Below are 25,523 nucleotides of genomic sequence, written 5' to 3'. Positions count from 1 at the left end.
CTTTAAAATGTACCTAGGGGCCCATCTTACACACCATGATTGCTTTAGCACTATAGGAGTATACATTTCAAGCAACGCGGACTAATAGATCTACAGAAGCATACATGCCAAGCAGTGATTATTTTGAGTTGTAGGAGCATGGAAATGAGCATCGATATATGATATAATGAGCATATGGGAGCATGAGCAGCGAGAATGCCGATAATCCCCTTTACAGATTGAGTCGTCGAGGGGGCCTTATTCGTCGACCTCTCCGGGAGTAAATGGCAGTTTCACTTGAGGGAGACTCCCGATCCTCTTGGTGAGCCTCGACTTGTGCCGGGGATGACTCCTCGATCGCTCTCGGGTGGAACGCGGCAGCCCCGTTGCCCGGCGGAGTTCCTGGGGGGGGAAATGTCAGAAGGAGGAGTGCCAGAAGGTGGTGTACCTGCGGGAGGAGTACCTGAGGGAGCCAGATGGCGAACCGACACAGTGGTCTCCCTGCCATCCGGGAGCCTGACATGAGCATACTCTGGATTAGTGTCAATGAGTTCGACCCCCTCCACCAGGGGTTCATACTTGCTTTGTCGGACCGGGCGTTTCATGAACACTGTACCGGGATGGGTCAGCCAGTTGGGCACCGTTTGACCGTCAACATAACGTCGCTGGTGAGTAAACATTCGTTCGTGAGGAGTTGCATTGGTGGACGTGCAGAGCAAAGAGCGTATGGAATTCAGAGCGTCGGGAAGAGTAACCTCCCACCGCTCGGGGCCCAGTCCTCTCGATTTCAGCGCCAGAGTTACGGCTTTCCAAATAACTCCATTATACCTTTCCACCTGCCCGTTTCCCTGTGGGTTGTAACCCGTCGTTCGACTAGTTGCTATGCCGAGCTCTAGTAGGAATTGTTTTAGCCCGGCCGACATGAAACACGGCCCTCTGTCTGAATGTATGTACGAAGGTTTCCCAAACATAGCGAAGAGGTCAGAGAGACATCTCACGACAGTGCCCGAGGTCATATCCGAGCACGGAAATGCGAAAGGGAACCTTGAATATTCATCAACAACGGTGAATATGTATCTGTTGTCTGTCTCGGTCGGCAGGGGCCCTTTGAAGTCAATGTTTAGTCTCTCGAAGGGGGAAGTGGCCTTGATCAGTCTGCCAGATGCCGCGCCAAAGAATCTGGGTTTTAGTTCAGCACAAACAGGGCATGAAGCATTCATTTGTTTAATATCTTCAACAGAATAGGGAAGATTTTGTCTGCGCACGAAATGTGCCATCCTGGTTACCCCTGGGTGGCAGAGAGACACGTGTAGGTCTTGCAAAGCCTGACTGATTGTTGCCGAACTGTAGACCCGAGAGAAGGTATCTGCAGCAGGGTTTTCCTTCCCGGGCCGGTAAACAATGTCGTAACTGTAGCAAGCTAGGTCTATCCGCCATCTCATAATTTTTTCATTCTTAATTTTCCCGTTATTTTTCCCATCAAACATGAATGCCACGGATCGTTGGTCCGTAACGAGCGTGAAGTGGTTTCCCAGTTAATAATGTCTCCATTTCCGCAGCGCTTCGACGATGGCGTACGCTTCCTTCTCTATCGCTGAGTGTCTCTGCTCGCTTCTAGAGAGAGTTCTCGAGAAGAACGCGACCGGCCGCCCAGACTGATTAAGTGTAGCAGCTATGGCGTGATCTGAAGCGTCGGTTTCCACCACGAAGGGCACCGAGCTGTCGATCGATAAAACCACGGACTTACTGATATCATCCTTGAGGTTGTGGAAAGCTCTTACAACAGCGGCATCTGGTGGAAAGTTTTTGCAATGCACTAGGGGATGTATTTTCTCAGAGTATTGCGAAATCCATCTCGCATAGTAAGCGAACATCCCGATCACCCGGCGCATTGTCTGCAAGTCCTGAGGTGGTGGAAGCTCACGGAGCGGGCGCAATCGTTCAGGATCAGGCTTAATTGTGCCGTCGGCTATTGTGTAGCCGAGAAGGTCAATTGACCTTGCCGAGAATACGCATTTCTCGTAGTTGAGAGTCAGATTATATTTTCTAGCAATGCTCAAGAATCTGTCTAGATTCCTATCATGTTCCCCCTGATCCCTACCGCACACTGTGACATTATCCACGTAAACAAAAAAGTGTCTTTGAGGTTTTCATCTGAGATGATGTCGTCCATAACCCGTTGGAAGCAAGCTACCCCATTCGTGACACCGAAAGGTATTCTCCTGAATTGATAGAGGCGCCTCCCTGCCTGGAATGCAGTGTAAGGTTTGTCTTCCTCTCGGATGGGAATTTGATGATAGGCGCTTCGCAAGTCGATGGTACTGAATACCTTATAATTGGCCACGCGTTCGACCATCTCGTCTATGCGCGGCAGGGGGTAGGCATCGAGTTGGGTAAAGCGATTGACCGTTTGGGAATAATCGACAACCATTCGTTTCTTATGGTTCTGACTGCTGGTTACTAACACCTGTGCGCGCCATGGCGAGTCGCTCGGTTCTATAATTCCTTCTTCCAGTAATCGCTTGGTTTCTGAAGTGATGAAATTCATGTCAGCAGTGGTATAATCGCCGCGATTTGATCGCTATCGGTTTGCAGACCGGCGACAAGTTAGCGAACAGCTGGGGGGACGTCACCTCCGCGGTGGTCAACGCATTTAAAATTAGACGAGGTTTGATTCCTCCAAAGGGTATTTCGACGCTCGTGTGCTGCTTGAGGACATTATGACCCAGAATTACGTCTGCGCACAAATCACGAAGCACCAGTACCCTTACATCCCGATGCGTGTACCCTTTTACGTCCAATTCAACATTGCAGTACCCTCGTACGCGGGATTGTAGTGAGGTGGCGGCCATGCATACCGTATTGTCAGTCGGGTGGATTACCCATTTCCTGCCCTTCACTAGCGAGCTGTTGACGAACCTTTCAGAGCTACCGGTATCAATCAGTGCCTCAGCCATATGCCCGTTAATTCGTACGTTGATGATAGCCTTGGATAGATTCCCCGGGGAGGCTGCAGTTAATTTATTTTGTGAGTAGAGAGCCGCAGAAGTGGGTTTATTTCTCCTTAGAGTAGATTTACATACCCTGGCATAATGCCCTTTCTTGTCGCAATTCATGCATGTGGCATCTCTGGTGGGACATTTTTGACGAGGGTGCCTTTTGTACCCACAAAACAAGCATTTACCAACCGGAGCAGTTGCTGAGGAGTTTGACGTGGCCTGGGTATCCGGCTCCTCGGGTGTTTCTCCATCCCCTATGTCTGGCTGTGTCTGTGCCAGTGGGGTTCCTTGGGTTCCCATCGTAGCAGCGTTCATTAGCAGCATCGGTGTCCCAAATGACTCAGATTGCTGCTGAGCCGTATCCATCGCTCGAGCCTGATCGACTACCTTGTCAAGAGTGGGTTGCGCTTTCTCTAGTAAGCGTTGCCGTATGTGGGCTGATCTGAGTCCTTGGATGAATGCCTCCCGTGTGGCTTCCTTTCGGTGTTCCTCGGCGCTTACGGCCCGGAAGCTGCCGTCTTTTCCCAGCTGATTCAGAGCTTGCAGGAACTGATCGATTGTCTCCCCCGCTGCTTGCTTGCGTGTGTTGAGAAGATGTCGTATGTATACCTCGTTCTTGGGCTTCACGTAGAGCGCTTGCAGCACGTCGATCGCTGCTTCGTAAGTGTCGCACCCCGAGAAGAGCCTGTACACGCCGGGCGAGACATGATTCATGAGAGCGGCAAATTTGTCAGCTCCCTCTTCGATGATGGTCAGATAGTGTGAGAAGGAACAGAACCAATGTGACCATTTCATTTCTGCGTCAGTCGCGTTTGGGTCTGCGTCGAACCTCTCTGGTTTGTAGATCTTGTCCATCGTTGGTTGAGAGAGCCGAGAAAACTAAATGGAATAAATTGAAATGAGAGCGAGAGAAGAACCTTCAGAGTTTAGGCTTTATTCCATTTGATTGGAGCCGCTTCTACGGGCACACCGGGGAATACAGGTTCAGCTAGGAGTACATAAGCAGTAACGTATACATGTACGATTAATCATTGCAGACTAAATCCGCGTAAGCACGGAGTTCGATATAATCTCCATTCTCCCCAGTCAATGAGCACCTTCAGTTAACGAGCATCAAGTGAACAGCCGATGTCAATAGCAATGCCCCGGGGACAATCACCCCGTGCCGCGGAGACCTCCCCTTATACGCGAGACGCACCACATGTGATCCCGCGTCATGTCCCTCAATTCACCTCAATTCACCACAACTCTGAAGGTTTTTCCCTCGCTTTCATTTCAAACAACAACGCGATTGCGGAAGTGATTTCGTTGACTGGGCTCTGTCATTAAACAACAACAACCTGATTGCGTATGTGATTTCGTTGACTGGTCTTTGTCATTAAACAACAACAACCCGATTGCGGTAGTGATTTCGTTGACTGGTCTTTGTCATTAAACAACAACAACCTGATTGCGTATGTGATTTCGTTGACTGGTCTTTGTCATTAAACAACAACAACCTGATTGCGTATGTGATTTCGTTGACTGGTCTCTGTCATTAAACAACAACAACAACCTGATTGCGTATGTGATTTCGTTGACTGGTCTCTGTCATTAAACAACAACAACAACCTGATTGCGTATGTGATTTCGTTGACTGGTCTCTGTCATTAAACAACAACAACAACCTGATTGCGTATGTGATTTCGTTGACTGGTCTCTGTCATTAAACAACAACAACCCGATTGCGGAAGTGATTTCGTTGACTGGTCTCTGTCATTAAACAACAACAACCCGATTGCGGAAGTGATTTCGGTGTCTGGTAGTAGGCCGTACGTCTTGTTGAAAAAAAATAATAATAATAATAATAATAATAATAATACAGGGTAGGAAAAGGTGAGTTTCAAATGAATGAACCGAAACAGTTATTTTTCAAATTTTAATTGTTTCTAAACGATTTTAGGTCTTGGTCGGAAGATTTTCGACAGATTTTGGCAATTGTTACAAAAGGACCGTTTCGCGTTGTTTAAGCTCCTAAAGCGAAAGGCCGTTTACAGTAGTTTCCTCTTGTGTACGTACAGTACCGCGGGAGTTTTGCGAGAATGTCGTACAGTAATTTACAGTGCAAGCATAAATACAGATAGTACCTTCCATAACTGTCTTGTAAAGGTATTAGCGATACATTCGAACCAAGGACTTTTTATCTATCGCCTCCACCGGCTCTTGTAATCCTTCCGAACTTCCTTAACGGCTAAAAGCGATGACCGAATTTTCAGAAGGGACGTTGCAAAAGCTCGAAAGTTTAACAGAACGGAATGAAAAGTGTGCCGCAGATGTCGTCAGCAAGACTGAAGACGATGAACAAAGTCCCCACTCGAAGGACCTGCTCTCCGGTGAATCATCGCTAGTCGGTCAAATTGAGACTGATGGCATGAAAACGCATGAACATTCAATACCAGGTTATTCGAGGAAGCACGGGCCTTGCGAAGCTGCTGCTTACAACGGTGCTGGGACTCCAAAAGGAAGCGACGATGAACCTGCGGCAAAGAAACAAATGGTTTCCGGGCAAACAAAGGATCCGGAAGATGTACAAACCATGAAATGCTTGCACGACACCTTGGATGATGAAATGTTAAGATTTTACCGAGAGATTGAGCAAGTGAGCAGGGATGATGAAATACAAGCACGGGAGGGAATTGGTCTGAGATTGTCTGCGACAGAGGCCGGTGGAATGTCTGAGTGGAATGCGCGACGGCGATGTCCGAACGGTGGCGATGAACGGAGCAAAAAAAACCTTGGGTACCAACTTCCCGCAAAAGACTGGGGGAATTGGCTGGACCCGTATGGTAAGAGGAGCATTTCGAGAGCACGATATTTTCCTCGCTTCGGGGGTCACCTAGACCATTGGGCTCCTACATTTTTTGGTGCTGGACATAGTGACGCCTGGTATTGTGGCTTTGGGACAAGAGGGCATCCTGAAGACTTTGTGGGATTTTCACGTCCTCAAGCTGCTTGTACCATGGAAAGATATGCAGACCTGGAAGGTGAATTTGGACAACAGTCGCACTGTGGACGAGGCAAAGGATTCCACGGTGTTTGGGGTGATTGCCATGGAGGAGACGTAAGGCAGGAATCGAAAGGATTGAACGGTCCTTTGAAAGATAAACAGAGCTCTTCGGTTTGGCCAGTAAAAGAACTGTATCTGATTCGTGGCCTTCCTGGCTCGGGGAAATCCACTTTCGCCAGGTGAGGTGACAACCGTTTGTTATACATGGGGATTTGTCAGAGGAGGAGTTGTTGGTCTGTTTCCCCCCCCAACAATTTTTGAAAATAACGGGGGGATATTGTGATCGGCTCTGAATGTCTCGTCTGTCTGTCTGTCACGCTATCTCATCCTAAACTGTTGGACAGAAATTCACTCTCTATTGGGTGCAACCTGTGGCTGCTGGTTGCATCATTGGTTGGGACGCAGCTATACCGCTGATGCAGTGCCCCCCTTACCAGTACACTGGTACTCATTTTTCCGACCTTGGAAGGATGACAGGCTGAGTCAACCTCCTGGTGTATTTTAATTCAGCGGCCAACGGGGCTTGAACTCAGGACCCTAGGATCCCAAGCCACCACCTTAACCACTAAACCAAGACCAGGCTAGAAATTCACTAAACTTGGTAGTTATGACCACCACATGGCAAGAAGGCCGGATCTGCTGACCTGAACCAAAATCTAATTGGCTTGTTTTTGTCATCTAAGCAACTCGTCCACCAAGTTTTGTCATAATCCATCTGAAACTTTTCGAAATATCATGCTATCGTTTTTGGCTTCATTTCTCAATGGTGAAGAATCACTTAAAAAAAAATCTTCGTATCCGGTTGTGGATTTTCACCAAAATCAAATCATTTCATCCTTGTCACACACACACCCCACCTGTCCACCAAATTTCGTCTGAATCTGTCCACAACTTTGAGATATGCTGTTCACAGACAAACAAACGGACAAGCCGGTCGGCGACATGGGTGGTCGCTATATAATTGCATACTAGTCATACAGTTTTTGACGGATCGGGCTGAATTTTTTTGACAAAGAGGTTGATTATAGTGCGCATAAAAGCACGGAAGCCGATTTTTGATTTTCGAAAAAAAAATAAATTCAAAGTCCCTTTGCTGGGCAACAGTGGCATCCATAGCAACGGTGCTCAAAAGCATACAACTAGATCCTGGTATGAACCTACCAGTCAAGTTTCATCAAAATCGGTTGACTCCTCTGGCCTCCAGAGCTGTCCATTACATACATACAGACAGACGGAAAACCTGAGAAAAACGGTAGTCGAGCGACCACCCAACAGGGGTGAAAAACATTACCTCCGTCTACCTTATGAAACTTTGTATATGCAATCAACATTGGGAGACATGATATATGCAACGATGTTTTTTGGGATTTGACCCCCAGGGTAGTGACTTAGGGTCACAGGGGTCAAAAGAGGGAAAATTTTTTTTAACTCATTTGATATTGAGTCATTCCCAGTGGAACGTTTTGCAATCTTTTTCAACTTTGCTTTAGGTGGGAAGTGTGGGGATTTGCGATGACGTTTGCTGTAGTCATAAATTACCCTAAGAAATTGATACTTCTTTTAAAAAAAACATTTTCATGATGCACTTAATGATAATCAACGACCTGTCATTTTGAAGAATTTAGGTTGGCCAACATCAGCTTTTAATTATGATTACACATTGATTGTCCTCTGCTCTGAGAGGCTAGCTACATGTTAGGCTTGCATGAGGTGGGTGAGAGGACTAGGTTACAGCAGAAAGAGAAGGGGCATTCCATGTCAAGTGTACACACCCTCCCGACACTAATACCTCATTTTTTCCCCATGTGTTGGTCATTTATTCACTTGGGTGAAAAAACTCAAAATACCCCAAAAAAAAAAAGCACGTGCATGTGGAAAATTTATGCACAATATATTGATATAGTGTATTGGAAATCTTGTGTTCAAATATTGTGCTGTGTATTGTGGCGTATTGTGTGTCCAGCACCCGAGTCCCCCAACATAAATCTTTGCCATGCGTGAACCCATTGGGATCCCATTTTCATTTATGCTGAGGTGTTGGAGTATATGAAGAGGTATTCTCACACGAAAAAAAATCGGGATCATCGGTTTGGCTGGGGAGCGGGGGCCCGAGGTCAAAGGGCACCCCAAACTATAACTTTTTGAATTACTGTTTCGGAGTGATTTTACTTTACGTGATTCGAAAGATCTCGCTTTTACGAGCATTTTGATACCAAGATCAGCCAAATCGGACCACTACAACCTGTGATATGGCCTCTGGAAGATTGTGGGGCAGCCGAGGGCACCCAAATTTGGGGGGCCCCTAAGATGGGCCCCGATGGGCCCACAGGTCTAAAAGTTGGTATTTTGAGTTTTTTTCACCCAAGTGAATAAATGACCAACATATGGGGAGAAAATGAGGTATTAGTGTCGTGAAGGTGTGTACACTTGACATGGAATGCCCCAGAAGTAAGACAAGAGGCAGAGGATGTGGGTGGGTCGAGTCACAACCCACAATTTTGTGTCTATAAAATGTAGATGTCCTCTGCAGATGATTTGCTGACCATGTGTTCTGATGCAGCTGGTTATGTGAACGAGGCCCCAACGGGATAATTTGCAGCACGGATGATTTCTTCCGTTCTGCTGATGGGAAATATTGCTACGATAAGATGCGTCTTTCAGAAGCCCATTGCTGGAACCAGGACAAGGGTATGGTTACTAAAGTGTTGTAGCAAAAGGGAAGCTATTACTTGATGCAAGCTGGAAACTCTCTTAACAAAATGAAACTTTCTGCTTTTCTTACTTTGATTCTATTTATTTATCATCTATATATTATTTCTTTCCCAACTGTTTCCCATATTCATTCACCGTGTCTCCATCCGCTCTGTCCCATTTTTATTTATTTATTTTTGTATACCATGTCGAGGCTCGTATGAGAGCGAACACACAACGCACAGCAAGGGGGGCATGAGACAAGAGGGGTGGGAGTGGGAAGGACAAAACAGTGGGGAACAGAGACTTTAGGATATATGTGGAAGGGAGATGAATAGGGTGGGGAACATGGGGAATACAAGATGGACATTACAGGGACTTTCAGGAAGGAAAGCAGGGAATTTGAAGGAAGTGGGTTTGGGTGGATTAACAGGGGAAGAAAAGATTGAGGATTTGGATGGGGGGTGATAAGAGGTGGTGGTGAACAGCTGTTTTGAAAGCCTGGAGGGAAGAATGGGATTGAATAGAGTGAGGGAGTTGATTCCAAAGGTGGGGAAAAAGAGGAATGAAAGAGTGAAGGTAAGCAGTGATTCGTGATTTTGGTGGTTTTACCAGAAGGGAGTTGTTGGCGGACCTGGAGCACCCTGCAGAAATATGGTGGGGGTCAAATCGCAGACAGAGCAGGGTGGCGAGGCTGGAGAGGAGACGGTACAAGACAGAAAGACCACCGATCAGCCTGTGGTGAGAGAGTGAGAGGCCCAAAGACTCAGCCTCATCGTGGGAAATGCCAATGATCCCAAATGCCTTGGTTTCCACAGCGTGAAGCCGAGAAAGGTGGGAGGCAGGAGCACCAGCCCAGAGGGGAGAGCAGTACTCCATCAGGCTGTGGTCAGGAGCTCAGGTGGGCCGAGGAAGGACTTTGCACGACGGAGGATTCCCAGTCGGAGACTGACTTTAGAGGCCAGGTTTGAAATGTGGCTTTCCCAGGAAAGGTCATGGCAGATAGTGAGACCCAGAGGATTGTTGAGAAAGTGGATGGGGTAGCGGGGGGGGGGGCTTCCAAACGGTCCTTTCGGAGAGACATAGTGAGAGTGTCAGATTTGTCCGGATTGAAAGGTATGTTCCACGTGTTGGACCAGTTTTTGATTTTACCCAGATCTGCAGTGAGCGAAGAAGCTGCTGCTTGCCGGTCTGAAGGATGACCGATGGTACGGCAGAGGGTGGAGTTATCAGCAAAGAGATATAGAGGGTTTTCCAGAGAGTCGGAGAGATCATTGATGAAAACCAGAAAGAGAACAGGGCCCAGAACGCTACCTTGAGGAACTCCAGCTTGGACAGGAAGAGGGGATGAAAGAACTCCATTTAGGGCCACACGTTGACTGCGACAGGAGAGGAAGTCTGCGAGCCATGAGTGGAGATGGCCTTGGATGGATACCATAGGAAGAGAGTTTGGTGAGCAGGGCAGGGTGCCAGACCATGTCAAAAGCACATGATATGTCTTGGGATATGGCTCTCATTTCATGTCCGGCATTGAGGACCTCCATCCATTGTTGTGAGAGCAGAAGCAGCATATCCAGGGTAGAGTGACCTGGTCTGAAACCAAATTGATGATTGCAAATCAGGCCATTGGAGAAGAGGAAGTATTTAATGATTGAAGCGATGATGGATTCCATCACCTTGCTGATGATTGGCAGAAGGCTGATTGGTCTATAGTTGCAGGGATCTGTTTGTGCACCTTTTTATGCAGGGCATTATTCACCACCCTTGCTTGAATATCTTCCTTTTACCTTCTGTTTAATAATATTTTTTTTTTAAAACGCCCAAAAAAACTTTCTTTACTTTTGGTTTTGTTTATTTTACTCAGTTTTCTGTTGACCATGAGTTCCACACGCCCTGTCCCCTTACCCCCGTCTTGTTAAATACCCCCCTCGTCAAACCCATCCCTTTGTAACCTGCATCAAAATTCCCTTTTTTCCTTTCTTCCTTCTCAAAACGACCTCAAATTATAACAATTAAATGTCATTCATCATCATTAATTCTCAACTGATTTCTTAATTAATTTAGTTATGAACTTTTGTTTCTCTCCATTTTTCTTCCTCCCCCCCCCCTCTCACTTCATAAATTTAAACCTTTTAAAATGACAAATTAAAATTGTTCAATCCTCCTACATACTTGCTGTCAAACATCTTTCTCCCATTCTGCTTTCTCTTCTCCCCTTCCTTTTTCCTCCATATCTGCGCTCATTGGGGGAGGGGGGTCTACAGGATGGTTTTTGACCCCCCCAAAATAGGTATTTGCTCTCTTCTCCAAAACTACGCACACAGTTTCAATGAAACTTGACCACCTGACATGCACCGAAGTTTGTTCACGGCATAACAAAGAAATCAGGGTTGAAGGGTGTTTGCGGCGGATTGGGGGGGGAGGGTTTAAGCTCCCCAAAATATGCATTTGCTCTCTTCTTGGAAAACTACACACACAATTTCAATTAAACTTGAAAACTCTCTGGAAAATCTTCTTTATCTCTTTGCTGATGACTCCACCCTCTGTCGTACCATCTGTCATCCCTCAGACCGGCAAGCCGCAGCTTCTTCGCTCTCTGCACATGTGGATAACATCACAAACTGGTCCAACACGTGGAACATGTCTTTCAATCCTTAGCAATCTCACACTCTCACTATGTCTCTCTGAAAGGACCGTTTAGAACCCCCCCCCCCAACCCCATCTACTTTCTCAACAATCCTCTGGAAGAAGTCCTTTCTTTCAAGCTTCTGGGTCTCACTATCTGCCATGATCTTTCCTGGGAAAGCCACATTTCCAACCTGGCCTCCAAAGCCAGTCACCAACTGGGAATCCTCCATCAAGCAAAGTCCTTCCTCGGCCCACCTGAGCTCCTGACCACATACAAAGCTTTCGTCCGCAGCCTGATGGAGTACTGCTCTTCCCTCTTGGCTGGTGCTCCTGCCTCTCACCTTTATCGGCTTCGCGCTGTGGAAACCATGACATTTCGGATCATTGGTATCTCACGCGATGAGGCTGAATCTTTGGGCCTCTCACTCTCTCACTGCAGGCAGGTCGGTGGTCTTTCTGTCTTATACCTTCTCCTCTCCGGTCTCACTCCCCTGCTCTGTCTGCGATTTGTCCCCACCATATTTCCACAGGGCGCTCAAGGTCCACCAACAACCCCCTTCTGGTAAAACTATCAAAATCACGAATCACTGCTCACCTTCACTCTTTCATTCCTCTTTTTCCCCACCTTTGGAATGAACTCCCACACTCTCTTCAATCCCATTCTTCCCTCCAGGCCTTCAAAACAGTTGTTCACCACCACCTTCTATCGTTCCCCATACAAAACCTCGATCTTTTCTACCCCCGTCAATCCACCCCAAACCCACCTCCTTCAAATTCCCTGCTTTCCTTCCTGAAAGTTCCTGTATTACATGTAATATCCATGTAATATATACCACATGTTCCCCGCCCCATCCCTCTCTCTTCCAAAAATCTAATGTCTGTTCCCCACTGATTTGTCCTTCCCTCTCCCGCCCCTCTTGTCTCATGCCCCCTTTGCTGTGCATTTTGTGTTAACTCTCATACAAGCCTCGATAATGTATACCAAAAAAAAAAAACTTGACCGCAATCTTCATTGCACATGATGTACCAAAGTTTGTTCACGGTATTTAAAAAAAACAGGGTCTAAGGGGTGTTTGAGTGACTGTTGCTCCTGATCCTGGTGAGCTTCAGGATGCACGATCCTATTTATGTGTGTTGTATTACGGTTATAAACTCCCCTCAGGTCAGTACTTTCTCCCATGCCATCTTCACACCTGGGTTCCCCTACACCTGCTGTGCTCCCACAATTCTGTGTCGCTCTACTCCATGCCTCGAACCCCTCTCTGCTTCCCTCACTCTCCACCCCACATTGCTCCCTTCATGCCCCGCATCCGCTTTGCATCCTTTACATCCCATCCCCTCTCTTCTTCCCCTGCGTCACGGTCCCTCCATTCTTACCCTGTGTCCTGGCCCCTCCCTTCTTCCCCTGTGTCCTGGCCCATCCCTTCTTCCCCAGTTTCCTAGCCCCACTCTGCTTTCCTATCCCCACTCTGCTTTCCCACTGTCGCCACCCCTCTCTGCTTCCCCATCATCGTGGCCCCTCTCTGCTTCCCCATCATCGTGGCCCCTCTCTGCTTCGCCATCGTCGTGGCCCCTCTCTGCTTCGCCATCGTCGCGGCCCCTCTCTGCTTCGCCATCGTCGCGGTCCCTCTCTGCTTCGCCATCATCGCGGCCCCTCTCTGCTTCGCCATCGTCATGGCCCCTCTCTGCTTCACCATCATCGCATACCCTCTCTGCTTCGCCATCGTCGTGGCCCCTCTCTGCTTCGCCATCGTCATGGCCCCTCTCTGCTTCGTCATCGTCGTGGCCCCTCTCTGTTTCGCCATCGTTGTGGCCCCTCTCTGCTTCTCCAGCACCGCGGTCCCTCTCTGCTTCTCCAGCACCGTGGTCCCTCTCTGCTTCTCCAGCACCGCGGTCCCTCTCTGCTTCTCCAGCAACGCGGTCCCTCTCTGCTTCTCCAGCACCGCGGTCCCTCTCTGCTTCTCCAGCACCGCGGTCCCTCTCTGCTTCTCCAGCACCACGGCCCCTCTCTGCTTCGCCATCGTCGCGGTCCCTCTCTGCTTCGCCATCGTCGTGGCCCCTCTCTGCTTCGCCATCGTCGTGGCCCCTCTCTGCTTCGCCATCGTCATGGCCCCTCTCTGCTTCGTCATCGTCGTGGCCCCTCTCTGTTTCGCCATCGTTGTGGCCCCTCTCTGCTTCTCCAGCACCGCGGTCCCTCTCTGCTTCTCCAGCACCGCGGTCCCTCTCTGCTTCTCCAGCACCACGGCCCCTCTCTGCTTCGCCATCGTCGCGGTCCCTCTCTGCTTCGCCATCGTCGTGGCCCCTCTCTGCTTCGCCATCGTCGTGGCCCCTCTCTGCTTCGCCATCGTCATGGCCCCTCTCTGCTTCGTCATCGTCGTGGCCCCTCTCTGTTTCGCCATCGTTGTGGCCCCTCTCTGCTTCTCCAGCACCGCGGTCCCTCTCTGCTTCTCCAGCACCGTGGTCCCTCTCTGCTTCTCCAGCACCGCGGTCCCTCTCTGCTTCTCCAGCAACGCGGTCCCTCTCTGCTTCTCCAGCACCGCGGTCCCTCTCTGCTTCTCCAGCACCGCGGTCCCTCTCTGCTTCTCCAGCACCGCGGCCCCTCTCTGCTTATCCAGCACCGCGGCCCCTCTCTGCTTCTCCAGCACCGCGGTCCCTCTCTGCTTCTCCAGCACCACGGCCCCTCTCTGCTTCGCCATCGTCGCGGTCCCTCTCTGCTTCGCCATCGTCGTGGCCCCTCTCTGCTTCGCCATCGTCGTGGCCCCTCTCTGCTTCGCCATCGTCATGGCCCCTCTCTGCTTCGTCATCGTCGTGGCCCCTCTCTGTTTCGCCATCGTTGTGGCCCCTCTCTGCTTCTCCAGCACCGCGGTCCCTCTCTGCTTCTCCAGCACCGTGGTCCCTCTCTGCTTCTCCAGCACCGCGGTCCCTCTCTGCTTCTCCAGCAACGCGGTCCCTCTCTGCTTCTCCAGCACCGCGGTCCCTCTCTGCTTCTCCAGCACCGCGGTCCCTCTCTGCTTCTCCAGCACCGCGGCCCCTCTCTGCTTATCCAGCACCGCGGCCCCTCTCTGCTTCTCCAGCAACGCGGTCCCTCTCTGCTTCTCCAGCACCGCGGTCCCTCTCTGCTTCTCCAGCACCGCGGTCCCTCTCTGCTTCTCCAGCACCGCGGCCCCTCTCTGCTTCTCCAGCACCGCGGCCCCTCTCTGCTTCTCCAGCACCACGGCCCCTCTCTGCTTCTCCAGCACCACGGCCCCTCTCTGCTTCTCCAGCACCGCGGCCCCTCTCTGCTTCTCCAGCACCGCGGCCCCTCTCTGCTTATCCAGCACCGCGGCCCCTCTCTGCTTCTCCAGCACCGTGGCCCCTCTCTGCTTCTCCAGCACCGCGGCCCCTCTCTGCTTCTCCAGCACCGCGGCCCCTCTCTGCTTCTCCAGCACCGCGGCCCCTCCCTTTGATCTCACTCTCATTCTCCTACTCTGCTTCTGGTGGTCCTCCCTTTCCATTTTGTTCCGTTCCGTTCCATTCTGCTCTTGATTTTCCACCAGCTTCAACCATGTATATATATAAAAAATATAATCTTTTCCTTTTAACTCACTTTTCCTTGTATTTGATTGCTCTTCCGTTGCACTCCTCTCACCTTTGTGTTATTACTTTCCTCCACACTTTTTTCTCGGTTGCATTGCAGTTATGCTGCAATTTTATGCTTGATGAAAATGGAGTGGGTGAAGGAGAGGAACCGTCTTTAAATGATGTTTCTGTTGCAGCTGAGCGAGCGATGGCATGCGGACGTTCACCTGTTATCATCGATAACACCAACACCCAAGCTTGGGAGATGAAGCCTTATGTTTCCCAGGTTTGAAGAAATCCCATTTTGTCCATGCAGTGGACCAAAATAATGTGTTTGAAGTGAAGTCTCCAGTATTTGTTTATGGTTAATTTTGCATTTTTATGATTATGCTTTTGCATAATATAATCAATTATGATTACGATCATGATAATTATTATAATGGGATGGGAACAGAGGAATTGAACTGCATTGGAGATACTGTTGGACCCCTCTATTCACGGAGGATACGTTCCTGGAAAACGCTGCTAATGTCGAATCCCTGAATGTCCGGGCATTGTTTCAATGGAAAAAGAGGGGGGGGCGGCGGATAGGTTCCCAACAGTTCGTGAATCATGACGGAAAATCAAAAATCCCGTTTAAAAAATTGCAAATCTTTGGTTCCACCTATCAGGTAATCTCGTCCTTTCTTTCTCTCAATCAATCAATGTTGAGGACATTACATTGTAACTTTATAAATGAGAGTTTGGTACTACTACTTCACCTGCTTGTGATTTTATCCTGAGGAGTGCAAGTCAAAAAGCTTTGATAAGGTCTATTTTATTGAAATGTATATTTTGAATGATTGTGCTAGGCGGATTCATTTGATCAATTTTTCATGTCAAGAAAGACTTTTTAAATATACTTGAGTCCCATTGTAAAGGCCCAGCCACACCTTGACGTTTTAGCCAGCTTATGCTGATTTTTGAAAAAAATGGCTAAAACGCTGGCACACGTCGAATACGTTATAGGTAAGCTTTGGAAACATTGAGAGCACACTGAAAAACACTGCCATACGTCGTAGTACGCTGGCTTTCATCGTTGTACTTTGTGGTGTCCTCAAATTTTAGCATGCTTGAAATTTTACGATGTATGCCAGCGTATAACTCACAAGTTCCGCTATGCTGGCCATAAGTTGTAGGCACGTTACTTGTAAGTTACTCATAAGTCGAAACGCGTCGAGGTAATGTTTAGCGTACCCGAAATTTATTTGTAACTTATGAGTAACGTGTTGTAGGCACGTTGCGCGATCGTTGACACATGGCGACACATGTTACTTGTAAGGTACTCATAAGTCGAAACGCGTCAATGTAATGGTTAGCGTCAGTGTTCCAGAGTCCCTGGTTTTTTAATTTTTTTCTTCTTCGGTATGAAGGTGATGTTGACACTTCGATTTCTAGTGTGGTTATGATTTAAATTGTTGAGCGGCAGCCTATTAATTATATTATATTATAACCGCACTAGAAATCGAAGTGTCAACATCATCGTCATACAGAAGAAGAAGAAAAAAAAAAAAACAGGGAGTCTGGAACACTGACGCTAACCATTACATTGACGTGTTTCGACTTATGAGTAACTTTCAAGTAACTTTTGTCGCCGTGTGCCAACGATCGCATATCGTGCGTCCAACTTATTCCCATCGCATGCGGAACGTGTGAGGCATACGGCAAGTACGTCGTAAAATGTTTAACACGTTTAAAAGTACAAGACGTACTCCACTTCCTACGACATATGATAGCGTACTTTAGCATTCTATTCACGTATACCAAACTTACCCATACCGTATTCGATGTGCACCAGCGTTTTAGACGCATTTTTCAGAGGTCGGCATACGCTGACAAGATCGCCAAGGTGTGACTGCGATGTTGACACTTCCATTTCTCCGGCGGTTATGGTTTGAATCATTGTGCGGCAGCCTTTTAATTGGCTATGCCATGTGATCGTCGGCGATACGTGCAGCGCGCTATGTATAAGTTAGACTATCGTTGGGCATAGATTGTGAACGCCGACAACAGGCTAAGCATTCGTTAGTATAAGTTATCTATTAGACAACGAAACGTTCTGTGTCCGTTACTAATATGTTATGCATACGACCAACTCGTTATGAATACGTCCGAATGTTAAAAAAAAAAACATCAAAAGTTCAGCGTAAGCCAGCGTTTTACATACATTTTAATACGTTGCCATTGCTGGCTAAAACGTCAAGGTGTGACTGGGCCTTAAGGAACATCCATCCATTGGGACCATACTCTGTGCAGAGCGTTGGTGCTGCCTAAGCAGTCTCCTTGGCTATTGGGCACAATCCTGTACGGGTCGCCACTCCGACACAGTATACCAACAAGCTAGCACTCATTTTGCTGACCTTGGAAGGATGACAGGCAGAGTCCACCCCACCTGGTATTAATTCAACAGCCAAGTGGGGTTTGAACATGAGATCATAGGATCCCAAGCCCACCGCCTTAACCATTAAGCCAAAACCAGGCATATGGTAAGGAACCCTCATAACAAATTTAGATATAATAAATAGCACTTTTGATGGACAATCCCCTTTTAACAAATTTCAACTTGATATCATGAACAATGAAATGTATAAATTATTTCATTGAAAAAGTGTTAATTTTTTTGACCAAATTCGGAGACATTCATTTAAACTATTTTTGGCCAATGAGAAGTCTGTGTCGATTTGTTTTCAGGAAAATTTGGAATTTCTCAATATATTGTCAATGAGCTGCAACGTTTGTCATGCCTGCGTGCCCTGAACGCTAATAAGGAGGGCATCATTGTTTAAGTTTTTGAGTCAACTACCAGCCCACATATCTGTTCATTATAAACGAGGCCCAATTCCACTTTTAAAACTGGTTGTTGAGAAATATATATATATATATATATATATATATATATATATATATACATATATTTGGTGCAGCATTCATTTGCCATTAGATTATCCAACTGTGAAGTGAGCTCACTTGAGAAACAACCAAAAAACAATGTGATGGTGACCAAGTGGCAAAGACAATGTGTTGGCAACCCAGATATTGTGGGCTGAAATCCAGCTTAATTTGACATTAATTTGGACTCTAAGCTACTCAAGAACAAGCCAGTCTCAAGTGAATTACCATGCCGTGACTGCATGCTGAAAAGTATGACAAACTATTCTTTTTCACCAAAATAGGTGAAGATATTCGAATGAAACAAAGCACAGGCCACACATTTGTTATTCATGCCAATGGGTGCGAAGTTTCATGATTCTGACACTAGATGTATCAGTGCAGCATTCATGAAGATGTCAGGAGGGCATCATGACATTGTCATTGTTGTGAAGCATGAAGTGCTGGAGATGAGAGTTGGGATGACTGAAGATGAGAGTTGGGTGCACCATTACGATCCTGAGAATAAGAAATGGTCATTGAAGTACCACCACAAATAAGCACCAGCCCCGACTTGGCTCTGTCAGATTTTCATCTCTTCCTCAAACTTAAGGAACATGTCCGTGGAGAATATTTTTCTTCCGATGATGATGTCAAAGCCACTGTGAAGCACTGGTTAAGTCAGCAGGACGCTCAGTTCTATTGTGACAGCATCACAAAACTACTTGAACATTGGCAAGAATATGTGGACCACAATGGTGATGATTATGTTGAGAAATAAATATGCACCATGGTAGAATAAAGATTGATGTTAGTTACTGTCTTTGTTTCATTCCAATATCTTTTCCTGTTTTGGAGGAAAAGAATAGCAGGCATTACTTTTCAACACACCCTCGTAGATTTTTATTGAAAACCTAGCTGGCTCAATCATGACCTTCTCGGAGGCAGTAATGTGCCTTGGCGACCTGTTACAGTGTACGTGTGACTTCAGTCCCTGCAATATGCCTGACTTAATGCCCTCAAGCAACTCGGGGTCGGCATGAAAACTGTTTATGACGATGTAGTGTTGCCCAAAATCCAACAAAGTGAATGCAAGAAAAAAAAAAGATTCTTGGAACTGTGTTTCTGTTTCATTTAAAAATGAATTTCATTTGTTGAATAATTTACCGATGAATGCTTTAGGTATAATACTGGTTGCTTGTTTATTTCTGTTGTCTAGGCTCTTGACCTTAGCTATCACATCCGATTTGTTGAACCTGACACATGGTGGAAGACAAATACAGAAGAGCTGGAAAAGTATTGACTTTTGTTTTTCCTTCAAACTGAACTTTTAAATATCTGATTATTTTGTTGTTTATTTGTCAGCACAAGTGCATACTTATATATTTTAGAAAAGTGAAATGAGGGGAAAGAAAAGACAGCATGTCTTTAATAGAAAATACAGGGTTACTTCACTAATCATAACCATTTTTAGCATTCACTGGTTTAACTGGATATTGCAAGCCTATAATTGAGCATGCAAATAATTATTATGTTGTTGTTTCACCAACTCTGTCTTTTTCTCTCTTCACTCCGACTGTCTGCTCTATTATGTGCAGGAGGAACAGCCATGGAGTGGATCGTTTTCATATTCGGTCCATGCTTTCTCGTTTTGAACGAAATGTATCCGTCGATTCAGTCTTGCGATCCCAAATTCCTATACGCAAAAGTCAAAAAGCCAAAACTTAGTCATGGACGTCTCATACCCAGCATCCAGCACAGAATGTCCTGCACATCGATTCCAGCACTTGTGCCTTGTATCGTGCACCTGGATCATATCTTGCTACCCAGAATACAGTAGTGAATTGCCATCGAGTTTGAAATGGTGTTTTCATGAACACTGAGCCAGACTCACTGTGTCCTGCACCTTGTATTCAAATCATGGTGGTACAAATAGATCAGACACGTAGGTTATTTTGGCATACACAATCGTATTCATAATTGATAACATATGCTTAAGGTGCATAACATTTTTTTTTGAAACTTGGACTTGAAGATTCAATTGCTATATGGATGATCCAGTAAGTTGTTCAAACAATCGTTGCTGGGATCCGTATTTCCTCCAGAGCACTGCAGTTTTGAAAATGACAATGCAACATTGTTTCTATAATGTAACACCAGCGAATTGAGTTCCAACCTCAAACCTACAGCTATCTGTTGCCTGGTTTTTAACTCTAAAACATTGTTAGCACTGCCCTGGCATGAATGCAATCTTTATGCCATGTTATGCATTTTAACTTTTATAACTACATGTTACTAGATTTTCAGGATCTGTTCTCACCATTTCAAATGTCAAAATCTGAGACTTACTACGGGTATATCCAATCGTTGTTGAATTTTTAACTTCACATATTTGTATGAGAATCAAATCGATAAACTCCCGCAGTGTTTTTCATATAGAAGTAAAATCTCAATCTGTTTAAAAGTCTAGCTTTAGCAGCAAATGAAACTGAGTGCCTTTTTGAGTAACTTCTGTGTGGGCAGCCATGACTTTGTTGGTCATTGCTTGGTTATGAAATGTCACAAGCTTTTCGTAGGCAATCGTTGACTCAACGGAAAGACATGCCTCCCTCCACATAAAATACTACACTCAGAAATTATTTGAAGTTGCACTTGCTGATTACTGTTTAATATATATATATATATATATATATATATATATATATATATATATATATATATATATATATATATATATATATATATATTTTCTTTTTTTTTAATTCTCAAAATATTCAACAATGGTCAGATCAAGTAATTCTCAGTTTTTTGAAGTTTGAGTTTACTTTCCTTTTAAAGATATTTGAATTCGTCTTTTTGGTTGTTGTCATGCATGGGAGTGCTATCGTTATGTTCCTGAATGTTAAGTTTTTTTTGGCTCAGATTGTTTGAGAACAGGAAGTCTTTTTATCTTGCATCGACTTTTCTGGTGGAAAACAACCATAAAGCATTGGTTCATTTGCTCAAAACTATTTTTTCCCAAACTGGAGAATAATCTTTAATACTTTGATGTAAATCCCTTTGTTTTGTGCAACTATAATTATTTTGCTACTAGTGCTTCCAAAGTGAAGTCGTTTCTCGGATATTCTTGTGGAGAAGCCTATTCTTGTGTAAATAATTAGTATTAAATGACATTTGTTTATCATATTATGTCCTTTGCGGTCCTTTAATGTAATGTTTTTTTTTACTGTTGAAATGTATTGTTCCAGTTGCCCGGTTCGTCCCAATTGACGTTTCAAATCCGGCGTGTCGCTTCAATGTGACCATAACGGTCGACTGTTTCTGGGTCTTCCCCGCCAGATTATGTGCCGAATGTCACGATACTGTACAGTTTGGAAGTCCGAATCGGCCCAGCATTACTCCATTTAGGTGTCTTATGTGACTTGGCTGGAATGTGCTGTGTTGAGAACCATAGCCAATTAGCTCTTAATGAGTCTGAATCACCCCAGGAGAACCACGACAACCAGAATTCACCCTGAGACCAGGTATATCTAATTGCAAATGGCACTGGGAATGAAACAAAATGAAGCAATACAGTACGTAATAAATTGATAATAAAACCCCTTACCACGAAATCAACAAGCAGAAATCCTTATTTATGTATGTTCTTGTCTGGGTCCTCCGAGACAACAAAGACGATCGCGAGGATCACAAGACAGAAAGAAAGTTGCAGGCAAACATGGTAAACTTTGGCAGGACGGGTCTGCATGGCCCTGGCAGTTTGAAAGTGAACATCCTCTTTGTGGCTGAGGGGGGGGGGAGGTGGGGAGAGAGAGAGAGGTGTGGCTCAGGCTTGTTGGGGCGTGACTCAGGCCAGGATTGTAGTGGCGCAGACTGTGGCTTTCACGGAGCAGATTCCGGGCATCTCCTGACTTCTGTTGTCACTCCACTTTTATATTCCCTCAGGAAGAGGAGGAGGAGGTTGGGACCATACTCTGTGCAGAGCGTTGGTGCTGCTTAAGCAGTCTCCTTGGCTGTCGGGCACAATCCTGGACGGGTCGCCACTCCGACACAGTATACCAGCATGCTGGCACTCATTTTGCCAACCTCGGAAGGATGACAGGTCGAGTTAACTCCACCTGGTATTAATTCAACAGCTGAGCAGGATTTGAACTCAGGACCCTAGGATCCAAAGCCTGCCACCCGAACCATTAAGCCAACACCAGGCATATTCCCTCAGGCCTGTGCAACATTACTGATGTACTCTGCTCATCCCCTCCCACTCACCCTTGGCCAAGAGGGCCGGTTGATAGTCGAATGGACCACCCCCTGTTGCTGTTACAGGATGTCTGAGTGGCTTGGAGGGACGGTGTCAGGCCATGGCATTTCCTGTACAGCTCGTGTTTATAGGCCTAGCAAAATTCAGAAAAGCCACATATAGGCCAGATTACAGAGGGCAGAATGATAAAATTGTGTTGAACGGGTTGATAATTTGGGAAAGGGAGGCATTGTCTGACGACGTATAAGCGACGCATATCTAATATCACAATTAATTACTTTATGCTTATTCTAGAGTCTAGATATTCACTCGAAGGAAATAACTGCTCTATTCTAAGCACTATCAATCCCTATGAGCCATTTCCACAACAATATTGTTAATGGTTAGTTCCACACTGGTTCAAGTGAACCATGGTGATATTCGTATCTTCATTCGGTTTTACTGTAATTTTATTGTTAAAGAGCAGGTTTTGGGTAGCTGATGACTTCGCGTGATTAAAAGGTTGTAATCACATTAATAATTATCGTTGGCCAATTATTTTCTTACATTTGAAACTCAAAATATGCTAAAATTAACTTTTAAGTCAAAACTTTTGTCAGTGATCAAAAAACAGACCGGAATTTACTGAAGATGTGATGATGTCACGTTCTCCGAAAACTTCGTGAACATTCGGAAACAGCGTGTGAACAATGGCGAGATGCGAATCAGAGAGTGATTTCAGCGATGATGAAATTGAGTGTTTTCATTCCGATATTGCCGAGGACGAGTCAGAGGATGATGGGAATTTATACTATGGAGTTTCTGGCCCGCGCCATATAAATTTGAGCCACTTGCAAGTGCCAGAAAACTGCCTATTTCGTGTACAAGTGGCAGGACTGACTGCCTGGCAGTTCACACTGACAGACTCCACCAGACAGATTGGTTTGTAGATTTTCATTTTTGTGTTCGATGCATAAAATAATGTAACGTTTGATTCGTCTGTGACTTGATATAATACTTTTTAACCCTCTAGTCACTCAAGTCAGAAATAGAATGAATCAAGAATGGACCCAAATATATTATACACCGTAGCCTTGGCGTTGAAGTCTTTCTGACAAATGAGCTTGACACCAGCGAAAGTGAACAGTTAGAACAAACCCCAACTTTAAAGAGACTGTTGTGGCATATAAATACCAAAACATGTTTAGCCTCATTGGGAAATATTCTACCAAATTTAGAAAAAAACTAGCCGAAACACCGTCACAGACGGGGCACAAAATTGGTCCTTCAGTATTAATTTTGATTATCTCTCGAATGGCGTTGGTCCCGTCTCGATCGGATGAAATTGAGAAATTGAAGTTACCCGGTGACCTTGACCCCTTGACCCCATGACCTTTGACCTTGAACTTGACCCCCCCATGTCCGTTCTCATGTCCCAAGGATCACTCATGCCAAGTTTCATCTCATTCCATCCAACGGTTCGGCCACCTATAAAGGATGAACAAACACACACATACATACATACAAACATATTCTATTTTTTTAGTATAGTAGAAGTGGAAAATTGATAAATTTTTTACAATTGAAATGAAATAGCCCAATTTGCTGATGCTGTTAAAAAAGTAATTTAATCAACAATAAGTTGATTTGTTGAGAAATTTTTTCATGCTTGTGTTTTTCAGAAAGTTTATTTATGTGTTTTTCCATGTACTCTTTAAGAATACATTTCAAGGTTTTTCTCACTTAAACTCAACAATTGTTTCTGTGGCAGAGCAGTATCTGGAGAACTTGTCAACCAACAACTCGTATTCAGAGTGGTGATCAGATGTGTTTATGCCTTCGTAATCCTCGGCTGTGAAATGGTCACCACAAATGACAAGTCTATCCAAAGGGTCCTCTTTACCCGTTTTCTTTGGGGGAAAATTTGCCCGTTTTGTTTGTACATATCTTATCCACTGCCGGCGAATGTTTGATTCCTTTGGGAATCGGTGGGAGCAATTACCTGTTTTCCAGCCATTTTCGCAAAACATGACACATGTACGAGGCATGATGTACAAATATCCAAATAACTTTGTTCTACAATAATTGAAAATAAAAAAGGATAATATAGACAGTTGCAAGCTCAAAAAAAAGCGAAAGAACGGCCTGCTGAACTGGACACTTCTTCAATGAGCGAGTGAGCGTCCGCTTTGTTTTGGAGAACGTGACGTCACCATCCATAAATGGTACACGGATGTTTTTTTCAACAGCCTCGAGAAATAACAACTTCGGAGTTAAATTTCATTAATCTTCTCGATAGGCAACCACAATAGTTTGCATCGAACCATTTAATGCACATATAATCATATTGATACATTTTCAGAACATGTTTGGTGACCCACAACCTGCTCTTTAAATGGCATTGGGAACGATTTTTTTATTCCCTTATTTTAGTATATCTGAGTGCTGTACAGCATCACAGCAAATACCTCTTTGTTTTGAGCTAATGTCAGTGTTCCGTTATTAAAATGAGGAGAAAAATATTTTGACAAATTCCAACAACAGAGTTCTCAACAGCAACAAATTCCAACAACAATAGAAAACTGTTCGTCAGTTATTGACTATCTGCAACTTAAAAGAGAATAAATATCCACCACCGATACTAAATGAGTATACACATCCCATTTCCTCCAATAAATGCTCTGGGTGTTTATTTTCTCAACCCCCTCCTCAGAGGCAGCAATCAAGGCAGCAGTCTTGGCATGGGGCTCCCCCTGCTGCCTATACATCGCCCAGGTTCAATTCTTCGTCTGATTGAAAAAATCATAATTTTCACTTAGATTTGGTTTTATTTTAAGAAACTTTTACTGAATAATTCCTTCTCTCCAAGGAGCGGTTCCGTGTTTCAGGGTAGGACAGACATACAGCATGAGCCTAATTTAGCCTAAGAAAAGGGATATTTATTTATAATGGGGCAGGGGACACGCAAGAAGGCAGAGTTAACCGAATAATGAAGGAATAGCAATTTATGTAAAAGCACTTATGCAGTTTTACTTAATAGACTGGCGCCACAAACACACACACTTACACCCAAAAATAAACGGACCAGTCAGGTCTTTATTGGAGGTCAGAGCCTATTCTTGGACCTTTCCGCCTCGTGCGGTCTTCGACGATCCAGTGTGGCAGGACTCGAACCCACCACACAATTCCGCTCCAAGCCCAGGCAGGCGATCCTCGTGGGACAGGCACACAGGCCACAAGAGAAGACGCTCTGTTGGTGGGACCCCAGGAAGGCGACGACTGGCATCAGAAGACCACCGGACGTCGGAAGACCAGAAAACAATTCCTCCGAAGACCAGAAGACAACCACTCTTCGAAGACCAGAAGACAACCACTCTTCGAAGACCAGAAGACAACCACTCTACTTTTGGCCCACGCGTGCTTCTCTTATCCCACGCTCGCACTCCCTCATTGGGCAGAGAAGTTTTTTGACACTAAA

General features: G+C 45.6%; 1 protein-coding gene across 3 annotated transcripts; it reads left to right on the top strand.

Moving 5' to 3' along the window:
• The first annotated feature begins 4,713 nt into the window (after window positions 1-4,713).
• Window positions 4,714-24,237, top strand: LOC147024720 (uncharacterized). Of its 3 annotated transcripts, XM_085884904.1 has the most exons (6): window positions 4,714-4,853; window positions 5,281-6,203; window positions 8,585-8,712; window positions 15,099-15,187; window positions 19,028-19,104; window positions 19,407-20,992. In XM_085884904.1, the coding sequence occupies exons 2-6, from the start codon at window positions 5,389-5,391 to the stop codon at window positions 19,534-19,536; spliced, it is 1,239 nt and encodes a 412-aa protein (XP_085741030.1). In that variant the 5' UTR covers window positions 4,714-4,853; window positions 5,281-5,388; the 3' UTR covers window positions 19,537-20,992. The 3 variants fall into 3 exon arrangements, with proteins under 3 accessions (XP_085741030.1, XP_085741029.1, XP_085741028.1); XM_085884903.1 differs by lacking the exon at window positions 19,407-20,992 and adding an exon at window positions 21,754-24,237 and having other exon boundaries at window positions 4,742-6,203; XM_085884902.1 differs by having other exon boundaries at window positions 4,744-6,203.
• The last annotated feature ends 1,286 nt before the right edge of the window (window positions 24,238-25,523 follow it).

Source organism: Eptatretus burgeri, chromosome 6, assembly GCF_056783735.1.
Source record: "Eptatretus burgeri isolate ZD-2024b chromosome 6, Ebu_testis_v1, whole genome shotgun sequence".
Lineage (NCBI taxonomy): Eukaryota > Metazoa > Chordata > Myxini > Myxiniformes > Myxinidae > Eptatretus > Eptatretus burgeri.
Note: the sequence above shows the minus strand (reverse complement) of the source record. Positions and strands in the feature narration are given on the sequence as shown.

Bases quoted from the DNA above. Each gene is read 5' to 3' on its own strand.
- LOC147024720 (XM_085884902.1), top strand. From the start codon at position 5,218: ATGACCGAATTTTCAGAAGGGACGTTGCAAAAGCTCGAAAGTTTAACA. The intron at 6,204-8,584 runs GTGAGGTGACAA...GTTCTGATGCAG, and splicing joins GGGAAATCCACTTTCGCCAG to CTGGTTATGTGAACGAGGCC. The intron at 8,713-15,098 runs GTATGGTTACTA...TTTCTGTTGCAG, and splicing joins TTGCTGGAACCAGGACAAGG to CTGAGCGAGCGATGGCATGC.